At 45.0% G+C, this 23,702-nt stretch overlaps 1 protein-coding gene across 1 annotated transcript; it reads left to right on the top strand.

The window, feature by feature from the left end:
* The first annotated feature begins 138 nt into the window (after positions 1 to 138).
* On the top strand, positions 139 to 21,941 carry KCTD2 (potassium channel tetramerization domain containing 2). Its single transcript, XM_063960661.1, has 6 exons — positions 139 to 525; positions 6,577 to 6,685; positions 15,585 to 15,676; positions 16,649 to 16,744; positions 19,631 to 19,756; positions 20,631 to 21,941. The coding sequence occupies exons 1-6, from the start codon at positions 241 to 243 to the stop codon at positions 20,658 to 20,660; spliced, it is 738 nt and encodes a 245-aa protein (XP_063816731.1). The 5' UTR covers positions 139 to 240; the 3' UTR covers positions 20,661 to 21,941.
* The last annotated feature ends 1,761 nt before the right edge of the window (positions 21,942 to 23,702 follow it).

Raw genomic sequence — 23,702 nt, 5'->3', positions numbered from 1 at the left:
CCGGCTCACCCGGGTACCGCTGTGCGCTCAGTCTCTGCCATGTGTACCCGCATGAGGCACGCCATGGTGGGGGAGGGAGGAACCGCCCGGCCAGCAGCAGCAGGCTGTGGGTGTAGTAAGATGAGCGCGGGGTGAGTGTGGCCGCGGAAGTGACGGCACATCTCCCCGGAAGCCTCGTCCGCTCCCTGTCTCGGTGTTATGGCTCCGCCGCTCTCCCGGTTCTGTCCGGTTTGACTCAGTATGGCAGAACCACAGCGGGAATCCACAGAGCCTGTTGGAGTGCGAGTAGCGCCCTATACCCTGACCATACCCAGTCCCCGGAGCGGGCCCCCGAGCCCGGGTCTGTCCTGCTCCGCTCCCCGCAGCCCCAGGCAGCAGGACACCGCCGGCAGGACGGGGGGAAAGTGGGTCAGACTCAATGTGGGCGGCACGTACTTCCTAAGCACCAAGCAGACACTGTGCCGGGAGCCGAAGTCATTCCTATACCGACTGTGCCAGGAGGACCCGGACCTGGACTCTGACAAGGTGTAAAGCGAGAGCTGCCATATCCGGGGGCTACACATATACCATACACACACACACACACACACACACTGTCCTGTTATACATGTACCGATGTACATCAAAAGGGACATGTGTTTAGAACATATACCTACCTACATCTATTCACAGTGCCCTGCTATCATGTATCAACATCCATCCATAGTACCTTGCTATACCGAACTACGTACTGTATATACACATAGTGCCCAGATAGATATAGATATATATATATATATATATATATATATATATATATATATCCTACTATACAAATACCTACCTACATCTGTACACAGTGCCATGCTATACATACAGTATACAGTACCTTCCACTATATATTTCCCTCCTATACGTATACCTGCCTACATCTATACACTGTGCCCTGCCATACAAATACAATTGTGCCCATGTAAAAATGGGGTATGGGACTCGGTGTCGATAGTGTCTAGGTTGACACCTATTGGTCGACAGTGACTAGGTCGACTTAGCCATTAGGTCGACATGAACAAGGTTGACATGAGTTTTTTTTTTTGGTGTAGTTTTCTCTGTAGAGTGACGGGGAACCCCAATTAGTGCACCGTGTCCCCTCGCGTGGCTCGCCATGCTTTGTGCAAGGTTCCTCGCTGCGCTTGTCACAGGTTACCGTTCCCAACTGTAGTCCACGTGGATTGTAAAGTATGAAAAAGTTAAAAAGAAATGTAAAAAGTAAAAAAAATCATGTCAACCTATTTCCTGTGTCGACCTAGAGTCCGGATACCGTAAAAAAAAGATATTTGGTTTTGCTTATTAAAATGCATAAATGAGGTTAAATAGGCAGGGAGTGTATTTATAGGGGCTTCTGCATAGCTTATTTATCTCTGCATTTGTATATAAGGAAGACACAGGTTTAGCTCAAATATGTGTGTTATATTCACATACGGTAGTATGTGTGACTGGTACGACTCACAGGTGCAGAAAAAGCTAATGTCATATTTATCATAATATAGACACATTTATAATAGTGGGGTCGATTCTATTCGGCAACTAATGAATAGCGCCGGGAATTAGCTCCCGACGCTATTCAATTCAGCAACTAGTTACGTCGGCGATGGCCCGTTCTCGCCGACAAAACAGGTTGAATTGTCGGGAGAACGGACATTCTCCGACTTAACTCCCCGGCGCGAGGCTGATTCCCGACAGAATCAGCCTCGCGCCGGCCGCGAGGCAGCACTTTTGTCGGGTTTCTCTTCTCATCCCCCGGGGATGAGAGAAGAATTCCCGACAATTGCAGGTATTTAGTTGCTGTATTGAATAGCGTCGGGAGCTAATTCCCAGCGCTATTCATTAGTTGCCGAATAGAATCGACCCCAATGAGCCTGAAGCAAGCAGCACTTTACAATGCAAGTCTCAAGGGCCCCATACACTTGGACGATAATGCCTGATTTCATCCGATTTCGGGCATTCGGTCCGAACCGATGCTCGTTCTCGTGAGCATCGGATCGGAAGCATCGGATCTTCCAGATTGAATGTGCCGCACATTCAATCACGTCCGACCCCACAGGCATGGCTGGGATTGCCCAAGATACATCGTATACAAAAGGACAGCATACGATGTATCTTGGGCGATCCTGACCCCGGAATGCTGGCGGGGTGATCGCCTGCGACATGTCAGGTGGACATGTCGCAGAAGTGTATGGGGCCCTTCAGGGTTGATATACCCCCCCAAAATATGTAAAAGATCAGTGCACAATCCCCCAATGTGGTATGGATTCAACTGTACTGGGGGGGGGGGGGGGGGGGAGACGCAAACAGAGCAAAATACTGTATACACTGAAAAATTACTCCACTTTGTGAATAAAGGTTGGAAGTAAGAGGCTAAGGGGACTATTTACTAAGCCTTGGATGGAGATAAAGTCGCTGGAGATAAAGTACCAGCCAATCAGCTCCTAACTGTCATTTTTCAAACCCAGCCTGTAACATGGCACTTAGGAGCCGATTGGCTGGTGCTTTATCTCCAGCGACTTTATCTCCATCTAAGGCTTAGTAAATAGACCCCTAAGACAGTAGAGCAGGCCTGGCCAACCTGTGGCTCTCCAGCTGTTGTAAAACTACAAATCCCATCATGCTTTGCCACAGTTTTGCTATTAGGGAATGCTAAAACTGTGGCAGGGCATGCTGGGATGTGTAGTTTCACAACATCTGGAGAGCCACAGGTTGGCCAGGCCTGCAGTAGAGCAATTTAAACACTCATGTGATAGACATAAGGATATCCTTACAAAGAAATGAGGATCAAATAAGGTTTGCATTAAAAAAGAGGCAGACTAAATGGGCCAAGTGGTTTTTATCTGCCGTTAAATTCTGTGTTTCTAAGTGCTTCCCAGAATACTCAATATAGACAGAACGTGAAAATATCAATAAATAAAATCCATGCGTACACCATCTGAATTCAGTGCTTACTGAATATCCACAGTGCAAAAGCCCATCATGGTAGCTTTAAAGTCACTGACACGGATATTAAATTATGTGTATATTGATAGTGCAGATGTATTGGAATGAATATAATTTAAGTTTTAATAACCATACATACTAGCTGGGTACACATTAGACAACCAGCAAAAGATGCAATGTCGTCAGCGTTTTCCCTTGAACTCCTGGAAAAGCGATATACTGTTAACACACTGTGCAATCTTGCAAAAGATATTGTTAGTGGCAACATTGTCAGATTTTGCTGCATGAAGAAGACGTCGCTGACTACTGCAGGAGCGCGCAAATAGTGTGTACACACTGAACGATTTGACCGATACGTCATTCCGATACGTCGGAATCTGCTAAATTGCTTAAAAAAAAATCTTGTAATGTGTACAATGCTTAAAAATCATTGAAGATAGCAGCTGCAGGTAATACTATGTGAACAAAATGACTTCTCAAACTAGCGCTTCTTTTAAACTGCAGCCGTGCTTATCCACAGGTGTACACCACACCAAACAAGATCACATATATTATAGCATAGTGGTAAGCTCGGTGCTGGATTGTGAATCAAATGTAATGGATCACCTTCTAGACAACAATCTAAATCTGTGCGGGCTTTACTGATGGACTCCCAAGGGTTTCCAAGTGCACTTCATATGGTCAATTGAAAATACACTTACAATAGAACCTCCTTGGTTCGTGCATGTAAAGGTATTTTTCTTGGCAGCGCCCTATCCATATCCCAAGAGTACTCCAGTGCCCCCTATGGATTCAAAGAAAAGGATTTATCTGGTAAGTACCAAAATCCTATTTTTCTTGGCAGCGGGATCTCTCTTCTATCTACCACTAGATCCTTTTGACCGCAACGCTGGCAGTCCAACACCCTCTGTGTCTCATGGATATCCTCCCTTAATCAGTATTTCCTTTACGTGTCAACCCCGCTGGTTCTCATCCCTAGATATGGCACATGCAAAGTTGAAAACGGAGGTTGTATTTAAAACAAGTAAGACTCCAGTGTCCCCGAGTGGATTCAGAGAAATGGATTTATCGGTAAGTACCAAAATCCTCTTATTTTAAAACATAACAATACCCAACACAGGTTATTCCTAAACTCCAGACTTACCAGGTGTCCTGGGTGAGATGGATCAGCAGCAGCCTCAAGCAAGGGGAGAGAGGTCAGCATGGTGTTCACTCGTCTGGCTCCGTCCAGCACATCAACGCGTTTCAGAGTCGCCTCCTTCGTCAGGATGTCAACACCCGGGAAGTCCTGAGTCTGTGAGCGCAGCCTCCTCTAGGAGAGGGTACGTGCGCATCGCCGCCGACATAATGCTACTTTTTATTTAGGAATAACCCCTGTTGGGTATTGTTATGTTTTAAAATAAATTGCTTGTTTAAAATACATCCTCCATTTTCAACTTTGCATGTGCCATATCTATGGATGAGAACCAGTGGGGTTGACACGTAAGGAAATACTGATTAAGGGAGGATATCCACGAGACACAGAGGGTGTTGGACTGCCAGCGTTGTGGTCAAAAGGATCAAGTGGTAGATAGAAGAGAGATCCTGCTGCCTAGAAAGATACCTTTACATGCACGAACCAAGGGGGTTCTATTGTAAGTGTGTTTTTAATTGACCATATTAAGTGCACTAGGAAACCCTTGGGAGTCCATCACTAAAGCCCGCACAGATTTAGACTGTTGTCTAAAAGGTGATCCGTTACATTAGATTCACAATCCAGCGCCGAGTTTACCACTGTGCTATAATCACAAAAAAAGTAGTAGTCCTGCACTGCCTCAATCAATATATGACAAATTTGTATGTGTTATAACAACCAACTATAGAAAGGATAATTAAATGGAAAAAGTTCCTTTATTCAAAATGACATTGTTGGCGGTGCTCCCCAGAGGAAAAATGACAGTCAAATCACAAAAGGGTTGTCCCAAAAGAGGAGCTTGGGACAAAAGAAGTGAACCTCTTTGTGGGGGCACTCATTTAATTAATTATAAATTTATAGGTTAAAATATAACTTTTATTAGTTCATTAAAAATGTATGTAAATTCTTCATAATTACCCTTGAGAGAAATTGTTTAATTAGCATATAGTGAAGGGAGAAATATATTCAAAAAGTTTTTAATTGATTTAAGGTAGTATTGTATTCCTCTATGATAATACTCCCTAGGGTGAAAATATAAATCAATGAATCAGAAAATCAAATAGATCAAAAATATATAAGCGGTGGTTGTGATGCGATATTCATAAAAACCACCACCCGGTATAGTAAATTACAGGATAAGATGCTACCGTAAATATGGCAAGGTTAACTTATCACAACGCTGCAAGATTATTAGTAATGAATTGTATGCGAGGCATATGGTGATCAAGCCCCTGAGAGGGTGAAACGTACGTTCAGCCTGATTATCACGTCACTAGACGCAATTACTGGCCGCCTGTCACACACGAGCGTGGAGCAGGAGCCGGAGACCCGGCACAGTAGGAGACGCTGTATTTTGCAGCCACTAGTGCCGGGCTCCCGCCGCGTGTACGTGCGCAGCCGGAGCTGGAAAACCCGTTGCACAGGTTATATTTGAACCTATAAATTTATAATTAATTAAATGAGTGCCCCCACAAAGAGGTTAACTTTTTTTGTCCCAAGCTCCTGTTTTGGGACAACCCTTTTGTGATTTCACTCTGCTATAATAGCTGCAGGTAAAGCCTGCCTACCGGAAAGATGTTGCACATGTAGTACCAGGTCAGCTGACTCTCCTTCCTTAGTCAGGTGTCCAGTACCCACACCACTCACACCGTTGCTATGCCGCTATCTTCAATGATTTTTACTTTGTATGTAGATTATATCGATTGTATGAGGACTGGACAGATATCCTTTTTACCTTTTTAAAGTGTAGTTGATTCAGTTAGCCACAAATTACCTGTGGCCACACTTTGGGTTGATCCGGACTTGGGGATTTTTGTTCGCAGCTCCTTAAGGCTGAGCACAAAACTCCTTGAATTCGTGCTACATGGGGGAGAAGTTGTGGTGCTGTTTGTGGCGTTTCCACATTATTACAGCTGCAACTCCCATTTAAATGAATTGTCCCTTTGTCCCCTGGTTCGGACCAAGTCTCCTCCTCATTGCAGGGACCAGGCGGCACTCACCGGGTTTTTTTGCAAAGCAGCTTTATAGAAATGTAAAAGTTCAATATAACGTACACAAAGGCTTTGCACCATGCCTTTGTATATGTTATATTGAACTTTTACATTTATATAAAGCTGCTTTGCAAAAAAACCCGGTGAGTGCCACCTGGTCCCTGCAATGAGGAGGAGGAGACTTGTCTTGTCCGAACCAGAGGACTACAGTACATTTATCCTTGAATAGGAAGGCACCCCGGTGGCTGCTCAGACTGAGAGTGCCTGCTACCTTTCTTCTTGGTGTGTGTGTGTGTGTATATATATATATATATATATATATATATATATATATATATATATATATATATTAAAAAAACACTCACACGCACACATTTTTATGACTTGTAATTCTCAGTCTTGTTTGAAGTTTGTTAGACTGTTTTTGTGGTTATTTCATAGGATGAGACGGGAGCCTATCTCATTGATCGGGACCCAACCTACTTTGGACCCATATTGAACTACCTACGACATGGGAAATTGATCCTCAACAAAGAGCTAGCAGAAGAAGGTGAGAACATACATTTAAAAGTGTTCCTCATACTCGGGCAGTTTCCCCTGAATATCTAGCATTGTATCAATGACTCGAATGTGTTTAGACTAAATAACATAAATCTGAAAGGCAGCAATCAGATATCTTTTTTTCATTATGTGCAGTATATTCAAGTACTCCAGTGTCGTCCCCCCCCCCCCCCCCCCCCATGTTCCAAATATGTACATGTAGGATAATGGATTTCTGACTACCATTGGTCCATGTGTAACTCCACTAACTAATGTTCCTGAATAAACGTCACTGTACATAAATGCAGAAGAATAACTATTGGTTGCAATAGGATATGATACTTGTGCTTATATACAGTTTAATTAGCTAAACTGAAATGTATTTATTGGAACCAAGGGCTGCTATTCATATATGTGGCAGGACTGGTTCTGTGACATATCTCCATCGTTTATTCCAGGGGTGGGGGAACCTCCAGCCCGCGGGCCGTATAAGGCCCACGAAGCCGTTTGGTCCGGCCCACCCGCTCCTCTCAGTGAGACACGCCGCCGCACAGTCCGGCGGCAGCGTGTCTCAGCTGTCATCACACGGAGGAGAGCGCGGCTATTGTCGGGCGGCGGCGGCGTGTAGGACTTGAAACCAGCCGCCGGTTCGTGAGCTAATCAGAGCTCGCGGACCGGCAGCCAATCAGGAGCCGCGGCTGCCGGTCCGTGAGCTCTGATGGGCTCTCAAACCCAACATAGCCGCGCACTCCTCCGTGTCCCCGCCGACAGGAGCTGTAAGCGGGACGGGGGGGGGGGGGGGGGGGAGGCATCTGTACACCTGGCACTGTGGGGGTCATCTGTATACCTGGCACTGTGGGGGTCATCTGTATACCTGGCACTGTGGGGGTCATCTGTATACCTGGCACTGTGGGGGGCATCTGTATACCTGGCATTGTGAGGGGCATTGTATACCTGGCACTGTGTCTGCATCTGTATACCTGGCACTGTGAGGGGCATTTGTATACCTGGCACTGTGGGGGCATTTGTATACCTGACACTGTGGGGGTCATCTGTATACCTGGCACTGTGAGGGGCATTGTATACCTTGCACTGTGATGGGCATTTGTATACCTGGCACTGTGGGGCATCTATACCTGGCACTGTAGGGGCATCTGTATACCTGGCACTGTGAGGGGCATTTGTATACCTGGCACTGTGGGGGCATCTGTATACCTGGCACTGTGAGGGGCATTTGTATAGCTGGCACTGTGGGGGCATCTGTATACCTGGCACTGTGGGGACATCTGTATACCTGGCACTGTGGAGGCATCTGTATACCTGGCACTGTGGAGGGCATTTGTATATCTGGCACTGTGGGGGCATTTGTATACCTGGCACTGTGGGGGCATCTGTATACCTGGCACTGTGAGGGGCATTTGTATACCTGGCACTGTGGGGGCATCTGTATACCTGGCACTGTGGGGACATCTGTATACCTGGCACTGTGGGGGCATCTGTATACCTGGCACTGTGGGGACATCTGTATACCTGGCACTGTGAGGGGCATTTGTATACCTGGCACTGTGGGGGCATCTGTATACCTGGCACTGTGGGGACATCTGTATACCTGGCACTGTGAGGGGCATTTGTATACCTGGCACTGTGGGGGCAATTGTGGATCTGGCACGGCACTATTGGGGGCATATGTGTATCACGTCCCATTTTAACTGGCCACACCCATTTTTTTGGCGCACGCGGGGGCAGACTTGTATGGCCCCTGAAGGATTTTATAAATATCCAAATGGCCCTCGGTAGAAAAAAGGTTCCCCACCCCTGGTTTATTCCATTTGGTGAGAAAAATAAAACGATTCTGTTTAACCAGCTGTAATGAAAAGATAATGAAGCCCAGTCTTTTATGTTGCTGGTGTTAAAGGCAGTTTTTTATAAAATACACCAATAAGATTAATTTTCCACAGCCAGAGAGCATAGACTGCTATACACAAGCCTCAGTCTCTGTAGGGTCACTAGGTGGTGCAATGGAGCCGTTAGTATGGAGACCAAGAATTTAAATGCAGTTTGTACGTCAGAGCAAAAACAAGTATGCCTATAATTTGAGAAGGTTTAATTAATATTTTATACACTTATCTCAAACATTAACTCCAAATAAACAGTATATCCAACTGTGAGAGACGCTTTCTGACTGAGGTTTAGGAGCTAGGTTTAAAGGAAAAACACACCTTTATGTAGAGCTGTCACAAATTAAATGTATCCTGCTAAGTACAGAAAACATTATTTCTCTAGCATCCATAAGGGATATTGGGGACACATTAGTACGATGGGTATAGACGGGGTCCAAAGGAGTCAGTGCACTTTAAATTTCTTCCACTGGGTGTGCTGGCTCCTCCCGTCTATGCCCCCTCCCACAGGCAGTTTAGAAAAAGTGCCCTCAGGAGAGGATGCACACTCTGCTAGCTCCAGAGTTTTCTTAAGTTTCTTTTAAACTTATTTATTTCGGTATGCTGTTTGGGCAAAGGCATACCTTCGCCGTGGGAGTTAGGGGGGGGCGGTTCCCCGGCCTCGCGAGCTGCAGAGACGCTTCCCCGCTGCAGGACCACTGTCCTGAGGGGTTGTTTGTTCAGTGGGGCACTGCGCGTTGTCTGTCGCTACCGTAGCACGCTGCACACCTCTAACAGATGCCTGAAGGTGAACATCAGTGGTGAGTACACACAAGGGGCCCCGCTAGGGGGTCCCCCGGGTACATGGTGCGGCTATCACACAGGTGAGGCATACGGGTCCCTCCTGGGGGGTATCTGCTATTGCCCCTGTGAAAACTGGCTAGCGGTGGGCTTAACTGAGCATTTATGTGAAGTTTTAAGCATGTTTGGACACATTGCCAGTATGAAATCTTAAGTATCTCCGGCGCCATGAAGGGGGCAGAGCTACATCAGAGCGGGCTCAGCGGCATTTTGGCGCCTTCCTCTGATACAGCAGCAGCCTCGCACAGCTCCTCCAGACGCTGATACACGCTGGATCACTGGTACAGGGTGTAGCTTGGCGGAGAGCCGCTAAAATTGTGCACATTACACATTCCTAAAGGAAAATTGGGTTTTTAAAGCAAACAGTGTTTCACTGAACTAAATGCTGACAGCCTCACTGGGGCTCTCTGGCGTGGGTGTGCTGGTGCCTTATCTTCATATGTGTCTCCTCTTACATACAGTATGGCAGGCTTGCATTGTAACTGTCTGTTGTGTGTTACTTTTCACTATCGTAAAACACAAGTTATGCAGTGTCTGTAACACCAGGTTCTCCCCACTCTCATATGGTTCCATTTCATGTGAACAGTGTAGTCAGTCCTCACAAAACGTTGAGGAGACTGTGGGGGAGGGTCACGAACCCTTCCTGGCTGGGTGCAATCAAAACTATGATGTCTGATATGTCATCTCAGCTCACTGCAAATGCCCACAAAACACAAGAACTGCAACAAGCAGTAGCAGATATGGCTGCCAGGGCTGATGTTCCCCATCCCCCCCCCCCTCTCTACTGCAGGTCCACATAAACGTGCCTTCCCTGCACTTCTATAAGATACTTATGATGATATACAGGATGATGGGGACGATGTGGATCCCATATGTGGGGATTCCACTCCTACACAGGGTATTGAACCCCTCATTTTAGCTATAAGGGATGTGCTAAAGCTCCCCCTAGAGGACGCTGCGAATCAGTAGTCGTTTTTTCTCCCTCAAGACAAACTGACTGTCACGTTTCCTGATTCTAAAGAATTAGATGATTTATTTAAGCTAGCCTGGAAAAATCCAGATAAGAAATATCAGGTGTCAAAACGTTTTTTGCATAGATTCCCCTTTGCCCCTGAGGGCAGAAAGTTCTGGGAAGAATCTCCGGCTGTAGACGTCTCAGTCTCTCGCCTCTCTAAGAAGGCGGTGCTCCGGGCTCCTTTACAGTAAAGGACCCGGGGGATAGAAAAATTGAGACCGCACTAAAATCTATCTACATTGCTGCAGGTGTATCTCAAAGACCGGTCATTGCAGGTTGCTGGATGACACATGCAATTCACTCCTGGGCTACTCAAATTCAAGAGGGTCTCTCAGGTGACATGACCCTGGTTACTACGGTAACTTTCCTAAAACACATTCAGGACATGGCAAAAGTCCTCTGTGATGCCCTAAAAGAGAGTGGCAGTATTAATGATAGGACCACTGCTATGGCTGTGGCAGCATGCAGAGCCATATCGTTGCATCAGTGGATTGCAGACGCTGACTCCAAACGCAAAGTGGAATCTGTTCCCTATACAGGTGAATGGCTCTTCGGAGGCGAATTGGATGCATGGTTCTCCAAAGTTACTGCTGGGAAATCCGTGTTTCTTCCCTCGGGGGCTCCGCCTGCTAGATGTAGCTACCCGGGACTGTCTCCTCAGTCCTTTCGGTCCACCAGATTTCGATCTAGGGCCAGAGGTACATCAAATGCAGCTAGAGGCACCAGGGGTAAACCTAAGAAACCAGCCGTTGCCGGCTTTCAAGAACAGAGCACCAGTTCAGCTTCCGCAAAAACCTCAGCATGACGGTGCCCGCCCACCCCGGGAGGATCTCGTTTTGGGAGCCCGGTTACGTTACTTCAGCCACATCTGGGAAAGTTCCTGCCAGGACGCCTGGGTAAGGGACCTTATTTCTTAGGGTTACAAGCTGGAGTTCGACGGTGCTCCTCCCCAACGACTTTTCAAATCAAGCTTACCAGCTTTGGAAAATATGCGTGTTACGCTACTACAGGCCATCACAAAGTTGGTCCAGTCCAAGTTATTGTTCCAGTACCCCTGCAACAGCAAGGACAAGGTTACTACTCCAGTCTGTTCATTGTGCCAAAACTAGACGGGTCTGTGAGGCCAATTTTTTAATCTGACGTCCTTGAATCCTTGCCTAAAGGTTTTCAAATTCAAGATAGAATCTGTAAGAGCAGTGATCGCAGGCTTGGAACATTAGGAATTCCTAGTGTCCCTGGATATCAAGGACGCCTACCTCCATATCCCAGTTTGGCCTCCTCATCAGGCCTATCTGAGGTTCGCCCTGCTGAACGATCACTACCAGTTCCATGCGTTACCCTTTGGCCTGTCTACAGCTCCGAGGGTGTTCACGAAGGTGATGGCAGAAATTATGTTCCAGCTCAGGGTCCAAGGGGTCAATGTGGTCCCTTACCTGGACAATCTCGTGATAAAAGCGATCTTCTACTGCTCCATAAAGATCGCACTATCCAACTTCTGTCACACCACGGGTGGATCCTCAATCTACAAAAGTCCCACCTGGAGCCATCTCAGCGGCTCCTGTTTCTGGGAATGCTACTGGATACTGTAGCGCAGAAAGTGTTCCTCCCAGAGGACAAAGTGAGAACTCTCCAGGAAATGGTTCGCATGGTTCTCCGACCGATTCGAGTTTCCATTCATATTTGCATAAGATTGTTGGGAAAGATGGTAGCTTCGTGCGAAGCCATTCAGTATGGAAGGTTCCATGCCAGACCCTTTCAATTGGAAATCCTGAACAAGTGGTCCGGTTCCCATCTTCAGATGCACTGGATGATTCAACTGTCACCCCAGGCCAGGATTTCACTCCTGTGGTGGCTGCAGTCTTCCAATCTCCGGGAAGGTCGATGCTTCGGGATTTAGGATTGGATCCTCCTCATGACGGATGTGAGTCTGAGGGGGTGGGGGGCTGTCACCCAAGGGGTGCAGTTCCAGGGCAGGTGGTCTGCCCAAGAGGCCCTACTTCCGATCAACATCCTGGAACTTTGGGCTATCTACAATGCTCTGATTCAGGCCTCCCTTCTGCTCTGGGATCAGGCAATCCAGGTCCAGTCAGATAACGCCACGGCCGTGGTGTACATCAATTGACAAGGAGGGACAAAAAGCAGGGCCTGCATGCGAGAAGTATCAAGAATATTCCTCCGGGCGGAAAGAAATGCAATAGCACTGTCCGCAATCTTCATTCCGGGAGTAGACAACTGGGAAGTGGACTTCCTGAGTCGCCACGATCCCCACCCAGGGGAGTGGGTCCTACATCCTCGGGTGTTTCAACAGATCATCGACCAGTGGGGTTGCCCACAGATCGACATGATGGCGTCTCGCCTCAACAAGAAACTTCGTTGCTATTGCTCGCGAACCAGAGACCCTCAGGCGTGCACAGTGGATGCACGGATGTCGCCTTGGGCTTACCAGCTGGTCTACATATTTCCTCCTATTCCGTTGATCCCAAAGGTGTTCAAGAGGATCCTGCATCAAGGAGTACAAGCAATTCTGCTTGCCCCGGAGAGCGTGGCATGCGGATCTTCTGGACATGTCCGTCGAAGACCCTTGGCCTCTACCACTCAGAAGAGATCTTCTTCAACAAAGACCATTCGTCTACCCGGACTTACGGCAGCTTTGTTTGACGGCATGGAAGTTGAGCAGAACATCCTAGCTCACAAGGGACTTTCCAAAAAGGTCATTGCCACTATGGTGCAAGCCAGGAAACCTGTGACGTCAAAACACTATCATAATATCTGCCGTAGATATGTTTCCTGGTGCGAGAAACGCACATATCCATCTGACGAATTTCACTTGGGAAGATTTCTTTGTTTCCTGCAGACTGGAGTGGATCAAGGTTTACACCTGGGATCCATTAAGGTTCAGATTCCAGCTCTTTCAATCTTCTTCCAAAAGAAGTTGGCTATACTGCCTGAAGTTCAGACCTTCTTGCAAGGGGTGCTTCACATCCAACCTCCGTTTGTGCCGCCTACGGCACCTTAGGATTTGGATGTGGTTTTACGATTTCTGCAGTCCTCCTGGTTTGACCTCTGATGATGGTAGAAGACAAGTACCTTACTTGGAAAACTGTGATGCTACTGGCCCTGGCTTCAGCTAGACGTGTCTCAGAATTGGGGGCCTTATCATATAAAAGTCCATACTTGGTCTTTTACGAGGACAGAGCGGAGTTCAGGACTAGGCAGCAGTTCCTGCCGAAGGTCATCTCTGCGTTCCACTTGAATCAACCTATTGTGATCCCGTCAAGTTCTGGTGCTTCTGCCCCTCCGGAGGCATTGGATGCTGTGCGAGCCTTGAAGATCTATGTCAAGAGGATTGCTTGTATCAGAAAGACGGATTCTTTGTTCGTTCTATATGATGCACAGAAAAAGGGTTGCCCTGTTTCAAAGTAGTCCATTGCTCGTTGGCTTCAGCTCACTATTTAGCAAGCCTATGTGTTGGCAGCCTTACCTGTTCCACAGTCTCTAAAGGCCCACTCTACAAGATCAGTGGGGTAGTCTTGGGCGGCTGCCCGTGGAGTCTCGACCCTGCAGCTGTGCCGAGCGGTTACCTGGTCGTGGAAGAACACCTTTGTGAAGTGCTACAAGTTTGATACCTTGGCCAAAGAGGATACCGAGTTTGAGCAGGCGGTGCTGCAGATGTCTCTGCACGTTCCCGCCCGTTCTGGAAGCTTTGGGACATCCCCATCATAATAATGTGTCCGCAATATCCCTTATGGATGCTAGAGAAAATAGGATTTTAAATACCTACCGGTAAATCCTTTTCTCATAGTCCATAAGGGATATTGGGCGCCCGCCTCTGTGCGGTGACTTGCTGCGGGTTCTCTGTTATGTGTTACCTGTTCAGCTGTTGCTGTTAATGTTGCCAGCCGTTGCTGGCCCGGTTATGTTTTGGTGTGCTGGTGTGTAACTATCACCACACTTCTCGTTGTTATGTTCCTTCTCTTAAGTATGTCATTTCTCCTTCGGGCACTGTTTTACCTTTAACTGCCTGTGGGAGGGGGCATAGAGGGGAGGAGCCAGCACACCCAGTGGAAGAAATGTAAAGTGCACTGGCTCCTTTGGACCCCGTTTGTACCCATCGTACTAATGTGTCCCAAATATCCCTTATGGACTACGAGAAAAGGGTTTACCGGTAGGTATTTAAAATCCTATTAACCCCTATTACCCAAATCTGACAGCTGGCTGCTTATTGTGCAGCAAGACTAAAATCCTTCCATAGATGTGCAATATATATCTGTGGTGGTAGTTCAATAGCATGCCATTGAGATCTGTGAATCACTTTTTAGTTTGCAAAGCACAATTTTTATCCGGCTATCAGGGACAGGTAAACAGGGAATCAGCAGCTCCACGAAGGTGGGACCTCCCCATTTGCGGTATGTAAGGGGCCTGTTTCATTATTGACCCCCACTTAAGGGCATTGTTCTTTTAGACATCCAGACTGCATATGCAACATAAAGTTACCTTTGTGCAGCCTTTATATAAAATACAGGGAGTGCTACACTGTAATTAGCGTTATTGTAGTTCTGTATTCATAGTATACTGGCAGGTGAGCTAACGGAGAAATGGAAGATTTACCAAGTACCCCCTAACGTGTTTACATTTATTACAAAATCCTCTGAATGTATAGGAATGTGTTTTTTCCCAAGCTAAAAAGATAAAGTGCATGTTTTATTCATTAGTTGTATATTAAACTATTATTTTCAATTTAACTCCTGCAGCCTGACTGATGAACTCCTGGGAGTTCCAGTAGCACCAGATTAGAAATCCTTCCATATGCCATATCCTAAAAATAGGCACACGGGCCACAAATATAAAACTGTGACCTCACAACATCATGCGCTGTCAGTAATTTATGCCCTCCAGTGTTTCAGAGCAGCATAAACCACCACAGACAACATAATGTTTTCTTGTGACAATCATTTCTTCTGTTCCAGTCTGATAGTGTAATTTCACTTTCTTCTACTTTTACGTCTGCACTGTGCAGTGGTGTCTTAAACAAAGTTGACTTATAACCGTTCCTTGTCCTTTACGTTTCCGCTAAATAAATGCAATCATTGCAGTATCTGTATTATATAAGTTGTCATCAGACAGTTACTGTAACTCTCTGTATGCCTTCTACACAGGAGTTTTGGAAGAAGCTGAGTTTTATAATATTGCCTCCCTAGTCCGTCTAGTGAAGGAGCGTATTAGAGACAACGAAAACAGAACTTCACAGGTAAGTTTCTTCACTAGAGTACATTCAGCACACTATAAAGGGAAATTAAAGTTAGCTATAGAAATCCTAACTTGCACTCTTATCACACATATTATTCTATTAGTAGTCTCTCTTTGGTGCCTGTTTGCGCTTTTTTTGGGGTGGGGGGGGGGAGAGAGGGGACGGCATTGTGCTGGAGGTCAGATCCAAGAGGCAGCTAAGGAGGGAGGAGATGACAACTGGGTTTACATTGTCAATGGAGCATACATACATGTTGTGCAAGTGTGAGGCTACTTCATGTGTATCGGGAAACTGAGAGAGACTCTCTTGGGGTGACAAAGCAAAAGATGTTGTGAAACTACACATAACAGCATGCCCTGCCACAGTTTTAGCATTCCCTAATAGCAAAACTGTGGCAAAGCATGATGGGACTTGTAGTTTTACAACAGCTGGAGAGCCACAGGTTGGCCAGGCCTGGGTTTTGTATTATATTGTGTTTTGTAAACGTCATGCCTTTGGTCATGCTCTGTAGCCAAAAATAAGTTGGTTTGCCTGGTTTATTATGTAGCCACATTTGGGACTGCAATAGGAAAACAGCTGCTATTGGTAACTGCTGTAAATTATAGATGTAGTCAGTTACAGAGTTCAGTCTGCTCTGGGATCCCCCGTTTGTCATGCACCCACCACTGTTTCTGAAAGCATGATGTCAGGAAACAACACACTGCCAGTCTGGTAAAATACCACGTTGGAAGGAACAAGGAGAATCCCAAAATGAATGTAGCACTCTTCTGACTCCTGCAGGCCCTGTAATTGTTCAGTACAGTCTTGGAGGGTTCACTCCTCAGTCTATCTGTTTTATGTCAGTGAATGAAATGCTTTATGTTATGCTTACATAGATTTATAATGCTCATGCAGGGCTTCAGTTATGTCGTTATTTACTTTAGGTCCTGTACACAATTGTTGTTTATAGTTTCACAATACTTATGTCATCAGGGTCCAGTAAAACATGTCTACAGAGTATTACAGTGTCAAGAAGAGGAGCTCACACAGATGGTATCCACCATGTCCGATGGCTGGAAGTTTGAGCAGGTGAGTGACAGAAGACAGACTTTGATGCTGACTGGCTCTGGTGCCAACATTGGAACAGTTCACAGCACCATCCTCATTGTTTTGTCAGAAAGCCCCTCACATATGCCATTGTGGGATTTCCTCTGTCTGAATCTATAGGTTTGGTTTGTCTAATGGTTGTTTTTCTAATCATATTGACAAACTGTTAAAGTACAGGTTTAAAGAGAGGACCATTACTATGCTTGCAAGTCCAAGCGATTCCTGATCTGTAGTAAAAAGAGCAACATTCACAATACTTTGTGCTTCAGCTACTTGCACTGGAGGAGACGCTCTCTGTGCCGGGTGGTCTTCAGTTTGCCGGCAGCCGGGCTCCCGGTGACCAGCATACCGGCGCCGGAATCCTGACCGCCAGCATACCGGCCGCCAGCTTATCGACACTTCTTCTCCCTCTTGGGGGTCCACGACTCCCCTGGAGGGAGAATAGATAGCGTGGCACGCCACCGTGCCCGCGAGGGGCTCATTTGCGCTCGCCCAGCTGTCGGTATGCTGGCTGCCGGGAGCCCGACTGCCGGCATAACATACTACACCCCTCTGTGCCATCAGCGCATTCAGCATTCCTGTAGAACTACAGAATGTTTAGTGTAATAAAGTTATTGCTATATATTTATTTTGGCATCACGCAGTAATACATGAGTGTCACACAGAATGGATGCAGAACCCAGGCAACGAGCAAGGATTAATCTACACCAGAGGTTCTCAAACTCACAGTTCATGCCTTCCAGGTCTCCACAGAAACACTAGTGAAATAATTAGCTTCTCCTGTGGATCTTTTAAAATGTGTCAGTGAGTAATGAATACACCTGTGCACCTGCTGGGTGACCTGGCAAACGTGAACTGTTTGGGGTTCTGAGAACCGAGTTTGAGAACTACTGATCTACTCAATTTTGTCTACTCACCCCCAAACCTATTTGTATTTCTATTTATTTATTTATTGCCAGTTTCCCATTACAGCATGTAGTGATTATAATAGAAAAAATGTATTTGTTCCATGCTGCTAGTAAAAGAAAACCCTATATTTCCCCACAAATAAATTACAAACATTTAGGGGGGAATTCAGTTAGCTGCAGTAATTTACCACCATGTCCAATTGATCCCCCTATCCAATTAGCCTGGCCAAGGGCAGGTAGAACAAAATCCCAAATAAATGCATTTTTTCATGCCGGCAATCGCGAAAACACATAGGTCTGAGCACTTTTCCCTGGATCCTATGTGTTTTCAGACAAAAAAAAAATGGACTTGAATTGAATAGGCCAAAAAAATATTGGCACAATTCAGTCTCCCTCCTTGGTCTAATTCTAAGCACCCTGTCACAATTTTGCAGCCATGTAGGATCAAAAGCTGCTGCAATCGTCAATCACAATTGTTATTGGGCATGTCAAATAATGTGGTCAGAAGAAGACTGCAGGTGGTTTGCTGTTGGCATTGGTCATCTTCAGACCACGCTGGGCACTTGTGTGAAGTGGCAACATCAGGTCCTACTTTTTCTGCTACAGATTAAAAAAACTATTACTCTCTAAATGACTCGCCACAAAACCTGAAATTTGGTGAGGTCACATAATTAATCAACCCCTCCGTGACCAGACCAATTTTTACTAGATGCTTTGTTTCACAGAAAAATATTCCTTTGTGACATACAGGGGTTTAATTTGGTAGCCTATTTATATAGGGGGAAAAGTTACATTTCCATATTTTTTCCCACAATTACTGTTACATAATTAGTGCAACTCCAGAAATGTACCATAAATATTCAAGCAGCTAGTTATTTTGAGTACAGGGATTGCAAATATGTGCACTTTCTACCAGGTCTGCCTGGGCCCAGAGATGCAGGTACCTATAATGAGTAGCTGGACAGAAAGTGGGATGATGGGGTCTGTTTTATGATGTGTATATATCGTGTGACTTTCATACAAAATGCATCCATGTTGTAGAGAATGGGTGACATCATTTGAAGGCAGGGAAGGGACCTGAGAGGGATGTGGGTAGGTCTTTTCAGAACAAAAAGTAAATAAATTTTAGACTTTACTTTATATTTTGGGGAGAATGGAGTCATACAGGAGCAAGGAATGAATGGGTTTAAATACTAGTTTTCAGGTAGTTACAAAGTAAATTTAATTTTATTACTAAAAATGTATGCATCGTAGTAAGATATACAAACAGAATTTGGTGACTAAAAGAACCACAAATGCATTCTCATACATATAGCCTCAATACGCCATGCAGTAGGACAGAGGATCTCAAACGCGGTCCTCAATACACCCCAATGGTCCAGGTTTTAAGTTTGACCATGCTTTGCCACAGGTGACTTAAGTAGCACCTCAGCCAGTTTGATTTAACCATCTATGCTGAGACATGGATATACCTAAAACCTTAACCTTTGAGGTGCCTTGAGGACCGCATTTGAGAACATCTGCATCTGCAGTAGGAGATGCCTGTCATGAGTGAGCTGACAGGTTCCATCCATGCAACTCTGCTAGCATTGGGCATCTTTTTTTTTTATTACAAAAATGCGTCTGGGATGCACCAGCAGACTGTGCTGATGAATTTGATATGTGACACTTGTATATCTGTGTGTGACTGAGTCTGTATACGAAGCACGACTGAACAACAGTGAACAGGGGCCCCTGCTTCATAGCAGTCTGTATACAGATTTTGAAACTCAGTCACACACAGATATACAAGTGTTGCATATCAAATTAGTACTCCTGGTGCGTCCTAGCCACATTGTGTTGCGACTAAGACACATTTTCGGCAAAAAAAAGTTGCCCAGCGCTAGCAGAGGTGCACATCTGTAACTAGTCCATCTTGTCTACCCATAGGGATTGTCGTGTCTGTATTTGTTTGTTTCAGCTCATCAGTATTGGATCTTCCTACAACTATGGAAGTGAAGACCAGGCAGAGTTTCTATGTGTTGTGTCCAGAGAGCTGAACAACTCCACTAATGGACTGGTCATTGAGCCCAGTGAGAAGGCTAAGGTGAGCCTGGCTAATGCTATTTCTGATGCATTTTTTTCCCTTTTAATGCCCGTGACCATGAAGAATATTTGCAAGTCACCCCCATCCAAAAAGCATGATATAAACAAACTTAGATTACAAAGAAGAAGAGCCCTGCCTCATGGAATTGTGACGTGGTATATGTAAATGGTGGCTATAGTGCATTCCACGTTGTGTTTCATGGGTCTGTGTGCACGCTATTTTCACAGCAATGTTGTATCCATAGAGTTCAGCCACTGATTTCAGATATTTATTCCACAGTTAAATTGAGTCTGTGGATCCCATCTGAATGAGATAAGACAGGGGTAAGCAATCTGTAGCACTTCAGCTGCTGCTGAACTGCACACCCCAACATTCCCTAACAAGCAAAACTGTGGCAAGACATGCTGGGAGGTGTAGTTCCACAGCAATTGTAGTGCCACAGGCTGCCTATCCTTAAGATTTTCATTCTGTCAATTTAAATCTTGAGGTTGATGGATATATTTAATTTCAAGGTGCGTGTTCAGACCAAACAACTATGTAACTACATACAGAGATAACCTATATGAGTTATGGTGAAATGTGGCAAGAAGACATCCATTGTATGAAATGTGATGATCATGTAAGAGTGTCTGCCAATAGCAAGTGTAAGCCATGTTGTGGTGCAGACTAGCTTTCTTTTATCATTTGCCCCTTTATCATTTATTAATACAAATGTATTTCTCCATGATATGATTTTAATAATGTTATCGATGTTGAGTTACAGGAGTGTTATCTTATATGAATATGATACCAAACTTTGTGAGATGATTTCAGTCTACATATTGGTGTAGTTGGGTTTATTGCTTTTTCTAGCTCACTGATTCTTATCTTTCAGATTCTTCAGGAGCGTGGATCCCGGATGTGAGGAAGAAGTATCAGTGGGATCTGTTACAGAGCTCCACTCCGGCTGTAACCAAAGCCCTCACTGCCCGCAGAGCTCATGCGCTGTATTACTGATGTATCCCCTCATCCTCGGCAGGCCTTAACCCCCCCACGTTAAAGAGGGGCAACGTGAGCCTAGTAAAGCAAACAAGATTATGTTTGCTATCTCCACTCACAGGCGTGTACTTTGTGCTGTCAGGTTATGTAGGAATGATGTCAATTATTGTGGGGTGCGAGGGTTAAAGGGGGAAAACCCTGCTTTTTTGGGGCTAATTGTGTTTTGTGTGTGGGTGTCCTCTATCTGTGGCCTGTTTGTAGAGGAGTCAGTATTTTCTGCTGTGCCCCTTGGATTCGCAGGAACATGAAATGGACTCTCTGCCTTTCTGCTGGAGCAATGGAAACTGGACTTCCCTTGAATTATCTTTTATTACAGTTGCCAAAAGTCATGCTCTGTTTCCTGTCTCGAGTCAAGTTTACTGTGCGGTTGTGTCTCTAGTTGTGCAACTGCGGGGGATCCAATGCCTGCAGTCTCATGGATAAAGTACAGAACTCTGATATCAACCAAATCTCAAGAAGTGGAAGGAATCTGTAGAAAACTGCTCATCTTACTGTGGTCACTGTTCCAGCACTTGATGCTGCTGAGGGCATTCCCATGTCTCTTCAATGCATGCATACCTATACTACGCAAAATTGTGTTCCACATTGGGGGGGGGGGGACGGGGACTGTTATCTGGGTTGGGGCTACCTGCCTGTATCTCAGTCTGCTATTTCATCAAGCACAAACCTTTTTAGGACACATACACGGAAGAGATCAGGTGTAGCCAAGTCATTTCTCCTGTTTGTGTGGGTGTATAAATCTCTCACGCAAGAACTGTCTTTATTGCCAAAGCTAGTGTGTGGATTTATACTGCTCTCCAGCAGTGGCTGCCAATATAACCTGTTTGCAGTGTGCCTGCGGAATAGTCTGAAATATATATATATATATATATATATATATATATATATATATATATATATATATATGCAAAGAACACCTCATCATGAGAATAGTGACTGTACACTGAATTTAAATAGCATTCTAAAGAAATATAAATTATATAATATTGCATTATTATAAGTATGTTGAACAAAAAACAATTACATTGTGCAGGGTGTGATGCCTTCTGACAGCCGGTAGATGCTACTATACCTATGCACAGTATTATGCTGGCAGTAACCTTTCTTAATAAACAGACTGAACACAACAGCATTATAAACTCATAAATCTGCTAAAGCCTGTGCTTTCTTTTTTTATGGAAACTTATCCAAAGTTGTATTTTAATTTTACTTATTTTCATTTTTCCAACATGTGTAAGAATAATCACATATATAAGTTTTATTGTGGAAGATTAAATATACTTGAACTCTGCAGTCTTAAGAGGATACATTTTTATTAAGTGTCTAAGTTCTAATTTTGCAATTGCCACCGTTATTACTGCCGTGCATGAAGAGCTTTAATCTTCCACGTAAAGTGCATTCATAGCCTATACACTGTAGGGGCAGCCATTTTGTAATCTGCACTAATATTCAGAAAAATGCAGCAGTTCACTAGGAATCCGTGCCTTATGACAGGCATCATGAATATTTGTCATGTAGAGCCTTTTTACTGATTCCAAATGATTATGGATTCATTTACTTCCTTTGTATGTAGGTGACTAGGGATCTGAAATGTTTTTATACCCCATATAAAGTGGAGACAGCAACTTTGTGAGCTGAACTGATATCAATAGGCCACCATCACTTCAGTTCAGTAGATACTAGTGACATCGCTAAGGCATATTCCCATCAACAACACAGTAAGGGCGGTATTCAATTACCGGTGCTACTTTACCTCACGGTAGTAACAGACTTTTTAGTCGATAGTATTATCGGACTATCCAGTGTCTATTTTCCTGCTTGTAGGACCTGCACTACGAAAATCATTCTACTATTGTTGCAGGATTGTGGGTCCAACTGGAAATGCACAGTTCAGCTTACTACCATGTTAGGACACTGGTAGTGTCCTAACTTGGTAGGACAATATGTAATTGCTTGCTGCAGTGAATCCGGAAAGTATTCACAACGCTTCACTTTTTCCACATTTTGTTATGTTACAGGCTTATTCCGAAATGGAATAAATTCATTTTTTCCCACAAAATTCTACACACAATACCCCATAATGACAACGTGAAAAAAATTTTTTTTTAGATTTTTGCAAATTTATTTAAAAAAAAAAAAAAAAAAATCACATGTACATAAGTATTCACAGCCTTTGCTCAATACTCAGTTGATGCACCTTTGGCACCAATTACAGCCTCAAGTCTTTTTGAATATGATGCCACTAGCTTGGCGCACCTATCATTGGGCAGTTTCACCCATTCCTCTTTGCAGCACCTCTCAAGCTCCATCAGGTTGGATGGGAAGCGTCTGTGCACAGCCATTTTCAGCTCTCTAGAGATGTTCAATCACATTCAAGTCTAGGCTCTGGCTGGGCCACTCAAGGGCATTCACAGAGTTGTCCTGAAGCCACTCCTTTGATATCTTGGCTGTGTGCTTAGGGACGTCCTGCTGAAAGATGAACCGTCGCCCCAGTCTGAGGTCAAGAGCGCTCTGGAGCGGGTTTTCATCCAGGATGTCTCTGTACATTGCTGCATTTATCTTTCCCTCTATCCTGACTAGTCTCCCTTTTCCTGCCACTGAAAAACATCCCCACAGCATGATGCTACCACCATGCTTCACTGTAGGGATGGTATTGGCCTGGTTTCCTCCAAACATGATGCCTGTCATTCACACCAAGCAGTTCAAGCTTTGTCTCATCAGACCAGAGAATTTTGTTTCTCGTGGTCTGAGAGTCCTTCAGGTGCATTTTGGCAAAGTCCAGGCGGGCTTCTATGTGCTTTTTACTAAGGCGTGGCTTCCGTCTGGCCACTCTACCATACAGGCTTGATTGGTGGATTGCTGTAGAGATGGTTGTCCTTCTGGAAGGTTCTCCTCTCCACAGAGGAAT

Source organism: Pseudophryne corroboree, chromosome 3, assembly GCF_028390025.1.
Source record: "Pseudophryne corroboree isolate aPseCor3 chromosome 3, aPseCor3.hap2, whole genome shotgun sequence".
In the NCBI taxonomy this organism is placed as follows: Eukaryota; Metazoa; Chordata; class Amphibia; order Anura; family Myobatrachidae; genus Pseudophryne; species Pseudophryne corroboree.
The sequence above is the reverse complement of the archived record's forward strand: the minus strand, read 5'-3'. Positions and strand labels throughout refer to the sequence as shown.